Below are 19640 nucleotides of genomic sequence, written 5' to 3' on the forward strand. Positions count from 1 at the left end.
AGGGGTCGAAATATGTTGCCGTTTTTAGGGTTAAGGATATTTTTATTTGAATCAGAACTTCACACAGTGTTATTTTCCCCTTTCCCACGTATTATTCTTCATAACGCCTTCTTCCACCGTCTATAGCGGGGATATTACGCAACCTCAGAAATGTTTCAGCCAGCCATATTGAGGCATTTGGTGACATGTTGTTATAAAATACTGTATATCTGCAAAAATAATAAATGATGATGAGAACTGATTGCACAAACAAGAGATTACCCTTCATGTTACTACTGCACTTCACCGGGTTCAACAAGTACAATGTAATGGTGTTGTGCTGTTTCACGATTCACAATGCACAGGAAAAAGTCTACCTTCTCCCTAATGGTCTTCAATTCCAACATTGAAACTGAGGGATGGGAATTGAAACATTAAATCAAATGTCCCTACCCTACTTGCGCCTTACAAGGTTACAAAAACCCCTGTATAGTGTTTGTTTTCTGTGTTCTAATACATCTGTTCTGACGTAGAACCACATGCTTTCTGTGACTTGTGTTTTGAACATTACAGAGAGAACCACCCAATCAACACATAGCAATTCAGACCATCCCCATGTGATGGATGGGCCATCTCAGGAGCAGCTTCCTCTGCTCAGTATAACACATTTGCTGAACAAGATGAAACTATGTTCCTGATCAACTGCTGGTACTGGTGGGTCTGTTTTATGTATTAAATCAACAGAGTGACCGTACTGAGAGCGCTGAAACACAAAACTGACATTTCATCAGCACTGTGTGCAGTGCAGGGTTGCTACTGTTTACATGCTTACAAAGCATTAGATATAAAGGAGCTGATTGACATCTCCAAAAACCAGAATAAGATTATAGAATAACTTAGAATATTAAACAGCAATATATTCTGTTATCCATTGTCTGAGTTATTTCAAAAGGCATAACATGCTAAATGAGGACGATCTAAGTTGACCATGACCATGACCATGAAACCATAGGAATATGAAGGATGATTCGTAATTGTAACATTCTTCGGCAAAGAAAGAAAAACACCCTATACAAACTTTAGAGGATTGTCATGCGTTGTTTTATGTCTGTTTTCAGAGCAGCCGTTTTGTGGTGTGTCTCAGAGTAGAGGGTTGTTGATGTGATGGGTGGCAGGGCACCTCTGACTCACTGCAGGCTGTAATTCAGCTTGGGGCCCTCCCAAGGGGAAGGGGGCAGTGTATCAATCCGCCCTCAGTGTGGCAACTGTTTCCCTTTCCTTTCATGTGGTCGGGGGGTTTACACTAAGAAGCCTGTATACTTGCTGAGAGTTCCTTAAAATAGGAGCTCATTCATCCTAGCCCCATACATTATAGAGAGGGAGAAGTGTAGCTGGATTGGAAAGAATCCATGATATTAAACAGTAGATGGGATTGTGAAGTGCTAGAAGTAATCATGCCAGGCAACAGGCCACAGGAATGCAAATCATCCTTAGTTAAGTTAGCAGGTGGCCTCTTATATTCATTGAATGTCAACACTCCTTTTCGATGGAGCGCGCATAACATCTGGGCAGGCAGGTCACTGTTTTTAATTAAGTGAAACACAGTCACTCAATGTTCTGCCACGTGAGAAAAAATGCTATAAAAAGGGGAGGGTGCGGGAAGAAAAAGTACATTTCCTGTGTTCGGTGAATGTCAATACAGTTGTGTAAATACATATTAATCTTTAACCTAATCCCTTTGGTTACCTACATTTCCAAGTGTACTGAACATCCCTGGGCAACCAAAGGACTTCTCTGAAAGTGGCACGTTCTCTCACACTCTTCAGGAAGCCCTACTTGGACTGATTTGTCAGACCAGGGGTGAATGCAAGACCTAGTCATCCCAGGTCTCTGCTCTCATTTCATAAGTGAGCCACTATCGTGAGAGCTTGTCATTAGTCAGGGGAGTGTATGCACCTGTTGATATAACGTTCTTTGATTTGTCCCTGGCCTGCTCACTTTACAGGTGCAAGCTTCCAGCTTCCAGAATACAATTTGTGTGTGTGAGAAGTAGATTAAGCTGACTTTATTTGTCCAATTGTACAGAAGGTCCAAAGGATATTTCTCTTCCTCTTTATCCCGAATTTATCCTGGGATTCAAACTGTCAGCCCTCTGGTTGCTGGCTCGCCTCTCTAACTGCTAGGCTACCTGCCGCTAGGCTACTGCATAAATAATACATGAAAAATATACTTTATGTATACTGCATAAACATGTCTAAGTTTCAATCAATCCAGCTCTTGTTGTGTTAGTGGTTATTAGGGGCTATTTCCTCAATGGTTAACTATTTGTTATTTTTTTCCATTTCAGCTAAGTGGGAGCTGGAATGGCAACTATGTCAAAAATCATAGCCCTGATATAAGAGGTGTTTCTCTTTTTATCTCGGAAGACAGGAGGGCACTGTCAGTAGTTAGAAAATCAGAACTGTCTTGAACTGAATTGTGTCTCCAAAGTGTTTGTGTGTAACAAATTAAACAGAATACATTTAGATATTCTCCCTCTTGGCAGTTATCTTCCTAATAGCTTGAATGTCCTAGCTAGTTGATTTAAAACGGTCACTTCTCTATGGCAACCCCATGCACAACGGGGCTTACCAACAGCTGCTTGGCAGGGCTCAAGTACCTTTCATGATTTAGTGCTAGCAAAGATGAGCACAGCACAACAACAAGCACTGCTATCCCACCACTGTAACTCAAACCCTGATGTTACTGATATATACAATGCATCAAACAATAATGTAATGGTAAAACATCTGGGCACTGTATGGTCTAAACTATATATTTATTCTACATTCTCCAAAATAGGAGGGATGCCTCTTTCGTGCCTAGTGACTGTAGATCACCACACACAGCAACAAATAGGATGTTGTAATCCTCCCTGTCAGGAGAGAGCAGAGCTCTGCTCAAAGCTCCCAGCACCACTAAATACTAGCACTCTCTCACAACACCGCAGATTTACAGGCTCCCTGGGTGGACCCCTATGTTTATATCATACATGTCAAACATTTATAAATCTCAGACGGTAGTCCGGCAACATAAAACATCCATAGAATTCCAAACACTAATACACGAAGACAACCTGGAGGCTGGCAGCTGGAGGAAAAAAAGAGGCATTGAAGTCTATAGAATAAAGATATGTTTGTCAATTGAGTTTCTATAAGGTGGGCTTGGTGTTTTAGGGCCCTTGAGGGTGGAAAAAATACAGTTATTTTCAAGTTAAAATGGAAAATCTTTTAAGGAATGTAAATTTTCTGTTAACTTTTTAAAGTGTTTTGGTTTAGCTTATAAAACATTGAAAGTATTTGAAAGCAATATTTTCAAAAAGATCATTTAATAATATATAAGCCACACTCTAATAATACAATAACGTGTACTTTTCCCAAACATATATTACTCAAATTATTATGAAGCATAACAACATGACAACAATAATATAATATCCATAATAATACAAAAATAACAGTGATATTACCACAATTGGGCAAACAATGTATTTTCTTAGAGTAGTTTCATTCATTATGTATTGCGTATGTAAAATGAAAATATATACTGGCCGTAAAGTACATTTTTAGGGAGCTACTCCACAACTTTTGTCTAGTTCTCATATATTCCTACAATAGACTGTTACTGAACTATGACATTTCCTGGGTCTGAGAATATAGCAGGCCAGTCCTCCTTTTTTCAGTGAATGCTATGGAAAGATATATTCAACAGAATGCATGACATATTTGATGTAGAGGAAGTACCTTTCAGCATAACTTATTTGATAGAAAGCATGATATATACATATATTTTATAGCCAGAGGTCTAACTATAGATTTTATGATAGACTATTTGATGCCTGTGTACAGTGTAAACATGATTAATGTCAAGGCCAGAGGAAAAACCCTAGAGTGTCCTATTTGAAATACTTAATTTACTATTTTACATCATACCTTTAATGTGATTAATGTTGTGCCAGGCTGTTACTCAAATTACATGAATACAGATTCTGCTTTTAACACATCTGAAGTAGAAATCAAAGAGAGTGTTGCAAGTTGCATACATGTAAGCTAGTATAGGCTACAATGTGCTTATAAAACCATAATAATACAATGTTGATGCAATAATTGACACTATATTTGAAATAAGATAGCTACACAAAACATGTTCAACTGGTATGTCCTAAAATATGACCTCATTTAACTGTAGCAGCAATATGTAAACCTTTTTTGAGTGGTTATAATAGTTTAAACAATGGTTTGAAAATGAAATCCAATGTAACAGTTTGAAAAACAGTGATATCGGTGTGCTTGAATAAAGCAATATTTTGGAAAGACTGGTATACTTGTTGAACCGTATCCAATAAACAATAAGATCCAAAATATTGATATTATAGAGAGGTTTCCTTTTACTAAGATTTACAATGAAATGCTATAACTATTACAATGTAATTGTATATGTTCGCTATGGCCTACAGGAGAGAGTGCTAAGTGATGTCAAATATACATGGACTAATACTCATTGTACAATATTGAGTGTTATCACAAAAATAGGGGGAAATAAATAAGTTCATAAAACTAATATATACATAATACTGTACAGCACAACACACATTCAGATCTATCTATATTGATATGAACTTTTCCAGCAATACCACATATCTGAAATACAATCCTGCTTGCCCATTAATGGCAACCACATGACCTAACAACCATGTTTCTGTATTTCTTGAGGATGACATTTGAGCTGTCATCAAAGTAAAGCACAGATATAGCGTTCAGCTTGGTCGGTGCACAGCATGGCTTTGGCACATTGTCAGGGAACATCAGATGGACCTGTGGAAGCAAATAGAAAGGACTGAGTATACAAAGGAGATTGGTCATTCCCGCAAAATAGTGCCTTTTGCATCCCTTTTGATATTTTAAGTAGGAATTGTGCACCAATATTGATTTTTAAAAGGCTGGTATATTAAATGAATAGCCTGTTTAATATAGACCACATGGAGAATTCAATAAATCTTTTTTTTTTTTTTACATGAATGAAGACTTGCATAAGTGACAACATTCTGCATTTTGACATGTCCCTCTGTGACTTCTAGGATTTTAACCCACTTGACCCCAAAATATCTCCATGTTTTCATCATCATTGTAAACACTTCGCTATTTTGTTGCTTTGACAAAGTCAACCCTGTTACTTTTTTTTTTTTTTACCTCGTGAGAAAACGTGTTAAACGTTTTTTATTAAGTTGAACATGTGCTGTTTATGACAGAATATTACAATTAGGTGAAATCAAAGTTGTACTGAATTGGTGGAACAACCCAGATAATTGGTGGAACAACCCAAAGCTGCAGTTTGTGCAGCTTAGAAAATCAATATGGTCTGGAATTAATCCAGCAATTAAGCAATTCAATATGAATTCATGGGAAATTAGCATCTTTTGAGTTTTTTTTTTACATACCAGGGTTTGCACAATGGCGTGATTTGTCGCATTCATATGTGCATTGAGTGGAAAGGAACATTCCCCATCGCAGTAAAAAGCAGCATAACCTTCCGGTGCAATAATCCAGTCCTTCAAATAGAATAAAGAAAATACAAAATAAGCATCAAAGTCCTCCTCTTTAATATTGAAGACACTTTATTGACACTTGATGTGTTTTCTTAAGTCTGTCTGTTTGTGGTCTACTGCATTTAATACAATAGTTGAAACTAAAAGAGGGGCTTTTTACACACACATATTTGTAACACACATGCTATGACCACTTGTGACATTAAGCTCTGCCATGCTTATGTAGAGTAGATATGGTATGGTTCAAATAGTGTTCCATCTTTCCTACCTGCCATCCTAAGTCTCGGAAGCTGACGTAAAGTTCATGCTTCTTGCAGGCTTGTTTTTGCTCACTGGTGTTATGATCTGAAAACAACAAACAATGAATTAATCCCTCAAGTCTGCAAGTTTATCATTAGGCTATTATATACTGTAGTTGTAGACATGAGTTTTTTCTTTCATACAACACCTGTGAGCACTGTGGTATATTGTTTACCCACAGTACAATTATTTTTTGACAATAGGAAATGAACACCAAATCAATTATTCATGAAATATTACCAAACTGTTAACAGCAAATAGCAGCACCAACTCATGTATGGTTATTACATTCATGTGGCCACTGAAGGGGTGTTGACTGGGTATCCCTAATGCACTGAACCACATCAGTTAAAAACAGCTGTCAAAGAATTACAGCCAAATTAAAATAACTAACTGAGATGGTCATTGTGAATGTTCTGTGTAGCTTAGCTAGAGTAGTTGTGTGAGGTGATTAGTACATATTCATATCCATAAACCATCTTTATGAGGACCTGAAAGAGGTAATAGATTAGGCAGGTAGGTTTACTATTTTGAAAATGTATCTGTTTTATATTGATCTACATCAGAGATGGGCAACTCCAGTCCTCAGGGGCTGAAGGGGTATCACACATTCCCCCAATGCCTATCAAACACAGCTGATAAAACTAATTGTATTCTAAATCAGTTGAATATTGGAGTCAGGTGTGTTGGCTGTGGCAAAAGTGTGACACCAATCGGGCCCATGAGGACTGGAGTTGCCGATCCCGGAGCTCCATCTTTCCTGCAGTAGATTATTTAGACTTTTGATCCATTAATTGGAGCAGCATGCAGTCAAAACAAGGCTCCTTGGCAACAAGAGGCTGCTTGAGTAGACATAACATCCTGGAGTGTGTAACAGACTGTTTTAATGCACTGACAGGGAATAACAAATGGGACTGTAAGGTTTGCCATCAACCTCAAAAGGTGTTTCATTATCTGAAGTAAATTTGCCAACCTACACCGGTCCAAACCCAAAACAATTTCAATGATGGTTCACTCTCAGAAGAAAAGCGTACAGTTAGGGTACAGTATTGTTTCTTGGGGTACAAAAGATAAAAATACGCATAATGTACCTTCAGAGGTACATATATGATCTCACTTGGTACTATTTGGTACTTTTTAGGGTACATGTGCAAATAATCTATTTATTTTGAACATAAAAGTATAATCAATGGAGGCGTGGCTTAGTGGGGACGTGGCTTTCAGTTAGTTATTTTGGGCCACCTGTGAGTGGAAGTGATGTGCCAGTTTAAGTGGTCTATGGTTATGTTAATTAAAGTTTGAGCATATCCTTTGCCAGTTCTGAAGTCTTTATAAAGGCTTACTTATGTGACAAGAAAGGAGCTGTAATTTATATTAACTCAACACTGAGTAACTTTGTCAAAAGGTGGTGTAATGGTTAAGGTGTTGGCTTGACAGTCGCTGGATTCAGGTTTGAGTCCTGGTCAGGCTACCACCTGAATTGTGTCCGAAGTGGGATGGTGGAGAGACATGTACACTTGAGGGACTTGTTATAGAAAAGAAGTACATTTTTGCCACTTAAAAAGAATGTGGTGGTACCCTAAAAAGGCAAATGCTACATGTTGTCTCTTTTAAGGTACAAACTGCAAGGGTCCAATTATTTACCTATAACTAATGTTACAATGGACATACCTTACAGGTATACCACTACAGTGACAAGCGTTTGTACCCCTTTAAGTACAATTCGGTACCTTTTTTCTGAGAGTGTAGTTTAATAAGCCCACCTCCACTTTTGGGTGCCCGTGGTGATTCCTGTTGACCACCTGATTTGTTGCGGTTGTGGTTCTTTCTCTTTCCACCAGCAGCCCTGACAGAGCGCAACAACACTTCACTGGCCTTGAAGAATGACACTAGGAATGGCTGTTTGGATTGTGGCCCATTCCTTCCAACGATGCCAGCAGACTTCATGTTTATACTCCGTCCTTTTAAAACAACAAGCAATGTGAATAGCAGCAAACAGAAGCATAATTAGATCCTGTCTAATCAAATGCGTTAATTTAAGGGAGCAATTAAACAAAACAAAATAGGGTAAAACGGTGTCATTAGAGTATATTTTGGAAGCTTGCATTGTTCATATGAGCAAAGACGTATGATAAGTTCCGTTTTCCAATTTGTATGATATTGTACGACTGCTATATGACCGCTATTCCATTCATAATGTAACCTAACGTAACGTAATATATCATACTAAATGGAGGAAAACACACAAACCACAAAGATCATTTATTATTTATTTATTGTCATATGTCATCAGCTAATGTATCTGATTCATAGATAATCCCAAAGAACATTCCATCAATGTCTTGTGGTTTTAAAAAAGATAAAAATATCCGTCTTCCTAGTAATCTTGTCATAATTGTTAAAACAGTCAGGTACTCCTTTGGGTTTTGAAATGTTTTCCTCATTTCCCCACACACAAAAAAAAACTTCTATCAATGAAAAAAATGAAAAACATTTGATGTTTCTCCAATCTTAGATGCAGGAATTATAGTTAACATGCATTATTATCCAAATAAACTCTGTAACATTAACATTGTGCTTTACAAAAAGGAAAAATTTATCTAAAACTGCCTTAATCTTTTAAGCCTCTTTTGACATGTGAAATATCAGATGCTGTTCTGAAGCCCCACCTCTATGAGGGATGGGCATCTCAGGATGATCTCTCCTACTACGTGACATGAAAATGATCTGTCCTCGACATGAAACCAAGCAACAGGTGTTCCCCTGGGGTCAGTTCTCCTTCCCCTATTGATCTCGCAGTCAGTCACTGGGCTCTGTTTTCTCTTCACAGGGATTATCCTACCTTTGCTATGCATAGGGCACACAACGCTATCTGTCCTTCTCTCGTCTGACACACAGGTTATGATATGGTATGTATCTCTTCATGTCTGATAAACATCAACATCTCAACCTCAAACCTTGACAACACAGGCCTGTCCTTTCCTCTATGGACAGCTGTGTCTCCTTCCAAGATAGCAAAGAACCTGGGTGTGACCTTGGAAAACCAGGTTTCTCTTTCTTTCACAGAGAACATCAATGACTCGGTCCGGTAGAGACTGCCTCTAAAGTAGTGTCCCCCAATTACATTCAGCCGTGGGCAGATTTTTCATTGAGCGGATGGTTGGGGGACGGAACATATAAATAGTTTGTACACTGCAAATTGACCGCAAGAACCCACAAAAACAGAATAATTTCAAACCTTGATTACATTGAGATACAATCACATCTGCCTCTATTTATGCGGGGGAATACTTGGGAACAGATTTCCTAAATTAAAATCACTTTAATTTCCTGTTGATTTTACAATATTTTATGTCCAAGATCAAAAATTACATATTTTTTATATATTTTAATTGTTTTGCTCAGAAAACTTGGGGGCCAAATAAAATCACCCACGGGCCGAATTTGGCACACGCCTATTGGGGAACCCTGCTCTAAGGCATCAGTGAATATCTACTCATTTCTCACAAGCTATTTAACACAGCTCCTAGACCAGTCACTCATCATCTTGCTTGGATTACTGCAACTCTCTCCTAGTCTGGCTACCCGGTTGTGCCATCAGAGCTGTGCAGCTCATCAAGAACACTGAGAGTTTATCCAGAATCTCACCCCATTTCTCAGCACTTTCACTGGCTACAGTTGGCACACCAGATTTGGACAGAGGTTTTTTGGCCATCCAGGACTGACATTGAACAGCCCTGGCCTACATTGCTTTGATGGAAATTTCTCTTTCCAATCTGTATGCAAAGATACATTCCTGGATTGACCAAGCCTGGTTGTTCCTTACCTGGATAAGAGTGTCTACTGAATTACAAAAAATAATTTCAAGGCAAACTACTTTGAAGCCTGGGGTAACTACAAAGTTTAACTGCTTTTCTATATTTAATTCCCTACAACAACAAAGGCAGATTAAAAATAGTGTTTCCCTTACCATCCAAAGTCTCCACAGAGAGCTGCAGACCCATGTTCTGCAGTGGGTTCAGCACCCAGTGGTTACTGGTGGCTGTGATGTCAAAGACCAGCCAGCCCCCATCAGAGGCCTTGATCTTTTTGGAATCCAACAAGAATGTCTCTGCATCCCTGTTAAGGAAAATATTTATATAAAATCAATAAAAAATAACAAGTGAATGCATGTGATAACTTGACAGATGGCAATACACATATATTACTATGGGTAAACTTTGATTTACTGGATAAAAAATATTTAACACAGGGGTGATATAATTGACGGACCTCACTCTGCTCTTTGAGCTCTGGAACTAATCATGAAATTCCTGTTTATGCACCTTAGTGTTGTTAAAACTTGCAAGGGCCACACAAAGAGAGAACACATGCATCCTCTGGGTCGTTTAGACTTGGAAGCAGTCAAACAATTAATGAGGCCCTGACCTGCCATATTGGAAATCATTACATAAACAAAGTATCATTAAATAATCACTACATGATGCAATTTATTCCAGCTTTCTCTCTTAGATCTGAGCCAAAAACATCCTTTGACAAAAATGTATCTTACTAGTTAAATTTGTTGTTCCATGTACTCTATCCTTTAAGCCCCATATTTTGACATTTCTCTGAAATATACTCCTCTCTATAAGGAGTGCCTAATGACTCTTTAGTCGGATTAGAGACAATCTGTTTTCACAGCCGCACAAAATATGGATAAGCAGGATATTAATCAACCAGTCATGTATGTACTCAAGGCTATAATTTCCAAGCAGTGAAAAAACACATTTAAGTAACAGATTTGTCTTTGCTCTACCACCAATTTTAAACCATATGTGACTGAACCGTTGAGCAGTTCAACACCGGCTTAATGATGGCTCCTTGGGGGAGGAGCAGGGAAAAAGGTGCTGAACTGTGAAACTCTGAATAATGTTTATCAAGCCGAAAAGTCACAGTTAGGAGCTGAGGAGCTAAATGTGTGATGGCTCCAGACCTCGGTGAGCCATAAAAGAGAATGCGATGACTGGGGCCTGGGGCTTCAGATGGGAGAGTTCAATGACTAGGACCTCCAGAAAAGCCCAAGAGGGTCATATCTCCCCTTCAATCAGCCTCACACATATTTGGCCAGTGAATGTGGGCCCTGCTTTAAGTAGACCCCTGTGTGTTCAGCTATGTCACGGCTTCCCACTTCCGGAACATTGTTAAGAGAAGCAGGTGGGCATGAGGGTTATGATGGGAGCCCCCTAGGCAGCCCCTAATGGGCCCACATGGCTTCAACTGAACTGGGATGCAACAAGCCGCCTGACAGGCAACACATAGACCAGGAGGAGTGATAACTGATGGACTTCCGAGGCTTCACAAGTGGTGAACATGCTAATGGAAAAGCTTTATCCGTGGACTATATTTATAAGGGCCCGGTGTGGTGAGAATGAGGCGGAACAAGGTTGGAGATACAAGGATGAGGTTCACAAATAGTCAGTCAGATGAAAGGAGAGCAATATAGGCAGTGCTTGACTTGGAGTGAAATAGGTTCCGGTACTCATTTTGGGTGCTGGTACTGTTTATATTTAGGTGCAGGAACTCCACAACACCTTTGAGCTTATATTCTATAAGAGGAACAGGAGCTCAAGCAGTAGAACATTTGAGGTGCCGGTCTTCAACTCTGGTGAGCTCCTACCCAAGTTAAGTACTGAATATAGAACACTTGTAGACCAGGCAAAGATAAACTGTAGAATTCATAGATTAAATCGATTTATTTAGTTAACATGTGCAAATGGAAATGTATGTTTGTTCCAAAGTTTCAATATCTTATTGAAAACATATTATTCATGCCCAAATGCAAATAAAGTCCAAATGTATGTTTGGTCTTAATCAAAGGAAAAACATAATTGGACCAGAATGTATGCCTAACCATGTTGCTGAGTCTGTTTACACAGGCAGCCCAATTCTGATATTTTGCCAATAATTGGGTAAAAGATCAGATTTGGGCTGCCCGTATAAACACAGGCTTATTGCCTCCTTTCTTGTTTGCTTCATCAGAAGACATATAATATAAACAGCACAATGGATGTTTTTAGTTAACAAAAGAAAGGAAACATACAAATAACCTTAATATAGCCCTTAATCCCTCCCAGATTTTCTCCCCCATTTGGAAACAAAGTTAAGATAAAACAAAGGTATAGTTAATTAAGCTTCTAAATTATAATATATACTTGTGACAAGCTTCCATTTCGTGGCATTTCTGATTACTTTGTGTCACTTACCAATCTAACACCAAACGTGTATATCAGGTTATGATTTTATAATTCAAAGGAGACAAATGACCTTCTTCAAGACACTTGAAATAAGCACATGAATCAGGATAAAGTCCTTCCAAACTTCCATGATGTGCTAGTGTAAACAGGATGTCTTTTATTTTCTGCCTAATTGCCTGCCTCAAGTGTTTCACAGAACAGTGCAGGTTTGAAAGGGACATTTGAAAGCCTCCCTAGGATTACGCTGACACAAGCATGTCCCCAAGTGCAGATGCTCAGCTTTAGACAATGTTATCTAAAGACAGCCACTTTCAAATGCATCCATTCACAAATTCGAAACTCATTTAAAGTGACAGTCAGAGTGGAGCTGAAGGATGCGACTAAAAATAAACAAAAGATAACTATTGTAAAATATAATGTGTCCATAAAATGTATATAGTATGTATAAACTGGAAGTAGAAGCCTAAGTGTTGTTGTCCATTAGTTTACGCAAATTAGGGGAGGGGTGGTAGGGTAAGGGGAAAATAATAAAGGAAAATATATTTTATATATATATATATATTTTTTTTTTTTACACAAAGAATATATGGGGGATTGGAAATGATGGAGACAAATACATTGATGGAAGCCACAATCCATCTGCAATATTATAGCTGATCTACCCTCAAAAAAAAAAAATTGTAATAAATAAATGTAAAAAAAAAGTGGCAATCGGCAGGAGAAACAATAACAAAACGGTATCTCTGCCTCTGTTTTGGTTAAAAGCTGAGAGATGGGGCTGGAGAACTCTCAAATTCATAGACAGAGCTATGGATACAAGGACATCCATGGTATCAAAATTATAGTTCTAACCATGTTTTAAGGCTATATAGTGCTTGTTTACATTGACTTTGTTTGCAAACATTAGAGTAAGACAAGCTTATATTTTGGGTTCTGATGGGGAATGACAGTTGAATTAAGCTTATGAGGCACTTATAAGTCATATTCTTCAAGAATCAATAGGTATACGTAGTTCATTTATAAGTCCAAAAATGGATGTAGCAACTGCTGACTGGCCCTTTAAGCTGTGTTCAATTTCACAATGTGTTAGGCTCCCTTTTATGCTATGGTGATTGATAGATTGATTGGTTGATTGATTGATTGATTGATTGGTTAATTGATTGGCTGATTGATGTATTGATTAATTCATTCATTAAAGTATTTATTTGAAAATACATTTACAACTATATCACTGAGAGATTACATCTCACATATGATAAAGAGTTCTTCCATTCTCAAAATATCCTGCATCAAAACCCAAATCAGCAACCATTGTGATTCTCTATCTGGCAAAAAAGGCTACGGTCGAACAAGGCAAACTGGTTTGTAAACTCACATGGCTGCACCTTTTATGTACAGTGATTCAGGATGCCTATAAACAATAATAGGGGACATTCGAGATGACTGGTTCCTCTCAGTTAAACAGAATAAGATGTGATTTCTCTTCCCTTCGTATAGGTTTTTGACTGAGGAATCCACCACTCTAAACCATAGAATGATCAATTACATACAAAAGACAATTCAGTTCATAACATTTACATTTAGACACAATTTACAGTGACAGTCTAAAGAGGTATACAACTGGATGTTAAGGATACTCTACTGTACACAGTGCTGTTAGAGAAAAACTACACTGTGGAACTTTATGCAAATCATAAAGAATATAAAGGTCAATTTATTTTATAGGTAGCCTTCAATATATTCTGTTTCTGCAGAGAGAATGTTAAATGTACATGGCTAAATGTATATCCCATTCCACAAGAATTTACAAAGTGATGGTGTACTTTATATATTTTTAAAAATTGAATTGGGATGATTTGGGGGTGTTGAAATGAAGGTCAGATGGTGCTTACTTGTTTTGATATTCCTTGATGACCTGGTAGATGGAGACCTTCAGGGTAATGTTCTCATAGCGGGCATGACTGCCATCTTTATAGATCCGAAACTCAGCAGCAGTCACCGCCTCTCCCTCTGGGATCTGAGTCAGGTCGAAACGAAACTCCTTGTAGTGTCTCCGCTGATGGGAGAAATCTTTGTCTTTCTCCACTGAAAAAGAAGACTGGTCCATGAGGACTAAATAGAGGATTTGCATAACTGCATAATATTTAGAGTGGCAATGCATAAGCCTTCAGATTAGTGATTCAGATCAGTGATTATTATTACTGATACCTTCTCTGAGCCACAATAGATACAAAATGTGTTGCACAGACAGAATGTGGTGTGCCAGCAGTAACCTACCTAACTGAAAAAAGGTAATTTATCAAATGTTTTCACATTCCAAAAGCCAATCCAAACATTTTGACTCCAACAAAAGCACTCTCCAGTCCATTTAATCAGTCAACTGAGTACAGGTAGCAGTTTCCAGACAGGCCCTCCACTGTGTGCCGAACTGCATTCTCTGCCCATGATGAATGGGCTGTCAGTTAAGAAAAACAGGCTGATTTCAATTAAAGACACTTTCGTCTGCCCCTCAACGTGACAAAAAGAGACCAGACAGACTTTTTGACAAGATTTGAGTGACTGCTTTGACCTCATTTGCCAACCTAATATTGACCTCCTGTAGTTCCTATACAATACATTGGCCGTGTTTGACACAGGAAACCCATATTTATCTTTCTCTGACTAATTTGTTTAAACTTGTTTTATCTGAGGACAATGATGAACGAGTTTATACTGAATATAAAATGTGCACATAAAAAATGTTACGTAATTATCAATAGAAAAACACACACAAAGAAGAGCAAAGACGAGCAGAGTGTATTTTCAACCCTGTCTGCAATCAAAGGCATGCCATTATGCAGTCAAGAAGACACAAAGTGACAGCTAACCATCCAACACTGTTGCTAAATAGCAGCATAAAAGGATTGGGAGTTGAGGTGTGTTAGTGTTCTGGCACAGCCAGTGAAATCATAGAGTCAGTGAGTCCATTTCACTGATAGTTTATCTACAGTGAAGGTCTGTGGTTGCTTAACACACAAAGGTCAGGGGTCAGTTCTGCCTGTTACAGATTGGACTTGCACCATGATTAGCTATGGCCAGTAATGTGAAGCAGAAGTGAAGCATTTCAAGTGTCAGATAGCTGCAGATTAATTCGGAAGGTGGTTTGACTCACTAAAAAGTGTCTGCCACAGTTTCAGGGAATTAACTTTGTTTATGGAATTCATTTTTAATTACAATTTGGAAGAAGAGGAAGTTGAGAATGTATACATATTTTGCATCATTTCTCATTGTTATGTCGACAAGAGTGAAGATGCATTTTTGTGAGTACATCACGTAAATGATCTAATAATCAATAATAATCACAACATACTTCTATGCTACAACTATTAGTATTATAGGAGTTAGTAGTAGCATTAGTGTAGTGAAGTCAATTATTGCTGTAGTAGTAATACTTGTGTAAATAGTCTCATTGTACACTTTACCACTGACTGTCCCCAGAATGAGTGCACAGAGCTTTCAAGGCTGACTGTGTACATGCCATGCAGCTCTAAGTGGAAACAGATGTGACAGACCAAGGTGAGGGATTTTAAATCCAACAGCACCTTCACATTAATACATTTTACATGCTCACGCTATAGCACTCTTTAGCTATATCTTTTTATAAGCCTCTTTTTTGTAAGATGTGTCCTCTGTAACTGTCATTTTTGTTTATCATACTAGCACATGTAAACAAGTATAACATTTCACTAGCTCCCTAACAACAAATCTTATACTTTATTGTTTTTTACCGCTGGTGTACTATCCCTTAAATACACATTTCACTCTCCATTGGAACGTAATGCTTAATGAAAAATGACACAAAAACGAATTAACAATGCTACTGCCTTTACATCTAACTGCCCAAACCCAGTGCCACATGGAATAAGTGCTGAAAAAGTGCAGGCTTCACTCAATCGCTTTCCTTTCTTTAACAACAGGAAATAATTAAGGTCAATTTAACCAAGGTCAGACAGTCATCTGATAAGTTATTATGAACTTCTGGGTCAAAGGTCAGAACTACTGATGAAACATTGTGTAAATTATAAGAAAGCTTTTCTTTACACTACAATAAATGTTGACAATTTCAAAACATATAAATACTCTAATGCGGGCCTTTTGTGAAGTATTTTGATAAACATATATTTATTCAAAATACAAGGCCTGTTTCCTAGGTAAGTCAAATATGACGGTTTAAGAGAAAATGCATGTATTTTAGGGGAAGTGTGACATGATGATATTGCAGTTGAATATTTTAAGATCTCCATAGAGTTGAGAATTTCAAGAATGTCCAGACAAACTCTTCTTTTGCTTATTCAAACCTGATTCAAAGAACATGGATATGGTCTTCAAAATGTGGATTGTTTGTGCTTTTACCAGTGTTTTAGCGTGTAAATATGGTCCTGCATTAATATCAGGCATCTGAAAGGCTGAAGTAGAATCTGATATTAAGTTTGAAAAAGACTTCTAACTTCATAAACAGTACCCATGAAATGTATATTACTCAGACAAACAGCACTGTGACCTTTGAAGAGAATTTGCAAACATAGTTGTGAGCAGTGTGGCATTGTTCTTGCTATAGGTGACAAACGGGAAATTAAGGCCTGCTACAATAGGAATAGCCTATAACTCCTATTAATTGTAAATGTAACTGAATATCATCATTTTCTGCAACAAAATTAAATTGGCTACTGTGGGAATATTTGTTGAATACATGTTTAGGGTTTGTATTGTAGTCTAATGATTAAGATCAAATTCAAGTAAAACAAATAATCATTCATTTTAATATAATCAAGGTTGTTAAATTTACATTTTGAGAATCTACCTGGTATTTTTTATATATATATATTAAAAAACATGGTCTAAGCATATGTTTTCAGCATTGAAGGACATTGTGTACTGACAATATACATTGTTTTTAATCATATATAAACGAATCTAAGCCTTTAGATATTAGCAGTGAGAAGGTCATGTGACAATTCTAAGGCTTAAAATACTGTAGTTTATCAGTGGCCACCATATTTTGTATAAAAAGAAATGGTGCTGGAGCGCAAGGCATAAATCAGGCAGCTTGAAACTTTTCTCAAGTCAGTTCACTTACTTACCTAAATTGACAAAGCTCATAATCATATCAGCATCGTTGAGATAGTTGGTGTCGTGAGATGTAGTGAGTGGAGGGATTTGGCTCGTCAGAGGGGCCGCGCGGTAAGGTTGCGCCACGCGAGTGTATCCCTGCGGATAGCCGTAGTTCCCTTTACGCGAGTTTCCATGAGCCTTCCCGCTGAATCCTTTCCCTGTAACCTCTTGTATTCCCAATCCTTCTTCCTCCTCAGTAGTCATGGCATTGTACAGGTCAAGCATGAACAGGGGTGCTGAGGATGCTTGTTTTCCTGGAGAAAAGGGCCTTGGACGATGTGGTAAACCCAAAATAGAGAGAATCTCTCTTTGAATCTCTCTCCGTTCATGGTTACGCAATCTCCTGTAAATAAAACTAGAATGCACATGGTTGTCCCCTAAACCACAATGAACCCAGTGTAGAAAACTCAAGCAGCTCCATAAAAGTCCAAATGTGGCCCGGTTCAAAGGAATGAAGGCTCTCATCTTACAATGATGTGTTTGATAATGATGTTACACAGGTATACAGTTGCTACTCGTGTATAAAATTTATCTCCATTTTAATACAAATATCACAATTTCTGAATGTTTTCTTGCAGGATAACATACAGGTTACTATGTCACATCACTTTTTAGGAGAACGCCTGCCTGCAATGATGTTCTTTGAAGTCTCACATCAATCTATGTTGTGGAGCTGTCCCTTCTCTTCGGCGTGAGGTCCCAGTTCCAGACATGCAGCAAGTTTTCTCGAGTCCTCCGCTTAAATCCAATGTCTCACTGTCACATGTTTCAAAGTAGACGCATCAAATGTGGAATTGTGACATTCTCTCGCACTTTTAACTCCACTTATACACAATAGCATACAGGTACGCCCATAAAATTCGAAAAAGCCCAACACCTTCATTGAATAGAAAGATAACAGCCCCTTTGAGTGATGTCGAGGAAATCACTAGACTATATAATAGCACCCGTTGCCACTCGTTGCCACAGCGCGTAACGTTTTTGGAAAATGTGTTGAAGCTTGTTGTCCATCCAATGAGTCCATACCACCCAGCCAGGACCAAGTTTTTGCATCCACCTCTAGCGGCCGCAATAAAACTTAACCGACATGAAGATGAATGTGGCAGCTCAGATGTGTAAGGGGAGACACTTGAAATCTGAAACCTGTCTTAACGAGTCAAAGAAGAACAACATGGCCATTTAATTACCTCTACAGGTTTGGACAAATCCGTGCGTTTTAGGAGAGGACATTTGGACAAATGCGTAATTTGATTATGTGTAATTTTAGGTGGTGATGAAGGCACATTTGTATATTAATTGAATCTAGAAATCTATCAATCAACGTTCATATTTGACGACATACAACGTAGGTCGATGTCTTATTTGGATAGGCCCATCTATTTTCAAAAGGTAACATTTTTCTGATTCTCTGAAAAAAATACAATTTGAGCTCGTTGCCTTGATGAGAAGACAATGGGCTGGTGAGGTGTGACATGTATGCAAGTTATCCTGAGGCCTCAACCAACACCTGTCCTACCTGGGAATATGGTCGTAATTACAATGGTAAATAATGGGTATCAAAGAAGATTTTTTAAGGCATGTGTATGCGGTGAGAAATGGGCTACTTTGCCAGGTTTACAATATTATAATTGATTGGGTATTTAATTATATAAATATTTTATAATTCATATAAATATTATATATAAAATATACACTTTTTAAGGGGTTGATTGCAATAGTTAACGTTACATGCAAAAACAACCTGTAACCACTTTGTACAGTAGGCCCACCTCAGCTTTATTATTATTAATATGTATTATACAAGTGTCCAAGTTATCCGTTTTTGGTTGGCTCAGGTGCAGTTGCTGTGCTGTCAATATGACCCTCAAGACATATCACAGCATAAGGCATGTTGTATAAAGTATTTATTTTTATTTCAATTGACTAATCACCCCATTGATTAAATGATTTAACAGCTCAGTTGCAGAATTATAACCCCATTGCGCCATCTAGTGTAGGATTCCTACATCATCTGTTAAAACAGAAAGAGATCGAGTTTGGGAAACCCTGGCCTAGCCTAAATAATAGTCCTTTATGATGGCGTGTTGACATTACGAAAATACTATAAGCTCGTTTGAGGAATATCATTTATTTCTTTAAACATTTATTTTATTTTATTCATCAACTTGTTATACATTGGGTTTCAGGGTGTTTGATGGTTGCCTGAGTCATCAGACCACTTTGATTGGACAGTTAATTATTTTTATTATTATTTTAAAAATGCTTCAAGCTCTGTCAAGTTGGTTATTGATCATTGCTAGACAACCATTTTCAAGTATTGCCATATATTTTCAAGCGGGTTAAGTCAAAACTGTAACTAGGCCACTCAGGAACATTCAATATCATCTTGG

General features: G+C 37.8%; 1 protein-coding gene across 1 annotated transcript; it reads right to left on the reverse strand.

Moving 5' to 3' along the window:
* Positions 1-3327: 3327 nt before the first annotated feature.
* LOC109899861 (bone morphogenetic protein 5) lies at positions 3328-18349 on the reverse strand. Its single transcript, XM_020495466.2, has 7 exons — positions 17220-18349; positions 13992-14184; positions 9834-9982; positions 7627-7824; positions 5832-5908; positions 5456-5566; positions 3328-4832 (listed from the first exon to the last, which is right to left on the reverse strand). The coding sequence occupies exons 1-7, from the start codon at positions 17713-17715 to the stop codon at positions 4683-4685; spliced, it is 1374 nt and encodes a 457-aa protein (XP_020351055.1). The 5' UTR covers positions 17716-18349; the 3' UTR covers positions 3328-4682.
* Between the last annotated feature and the right edge of the window lie 1291 nt (positions 18350-19640).

This window comes from Oncorhynchus kisutch, linkage group LG11, assembly GCF_002021735.2.
Source record: "Oncorhynchus kisutch isolate 150728-3 linkage group LG11, Okis_V2, whole genome shotgun sequence".
NCBI lineage: Eukaryota > Metazoa > Chordata > Actinopteri > Salmoniformes > Salmonidae > Oncorhynchus > Oncorhynchus kisutch.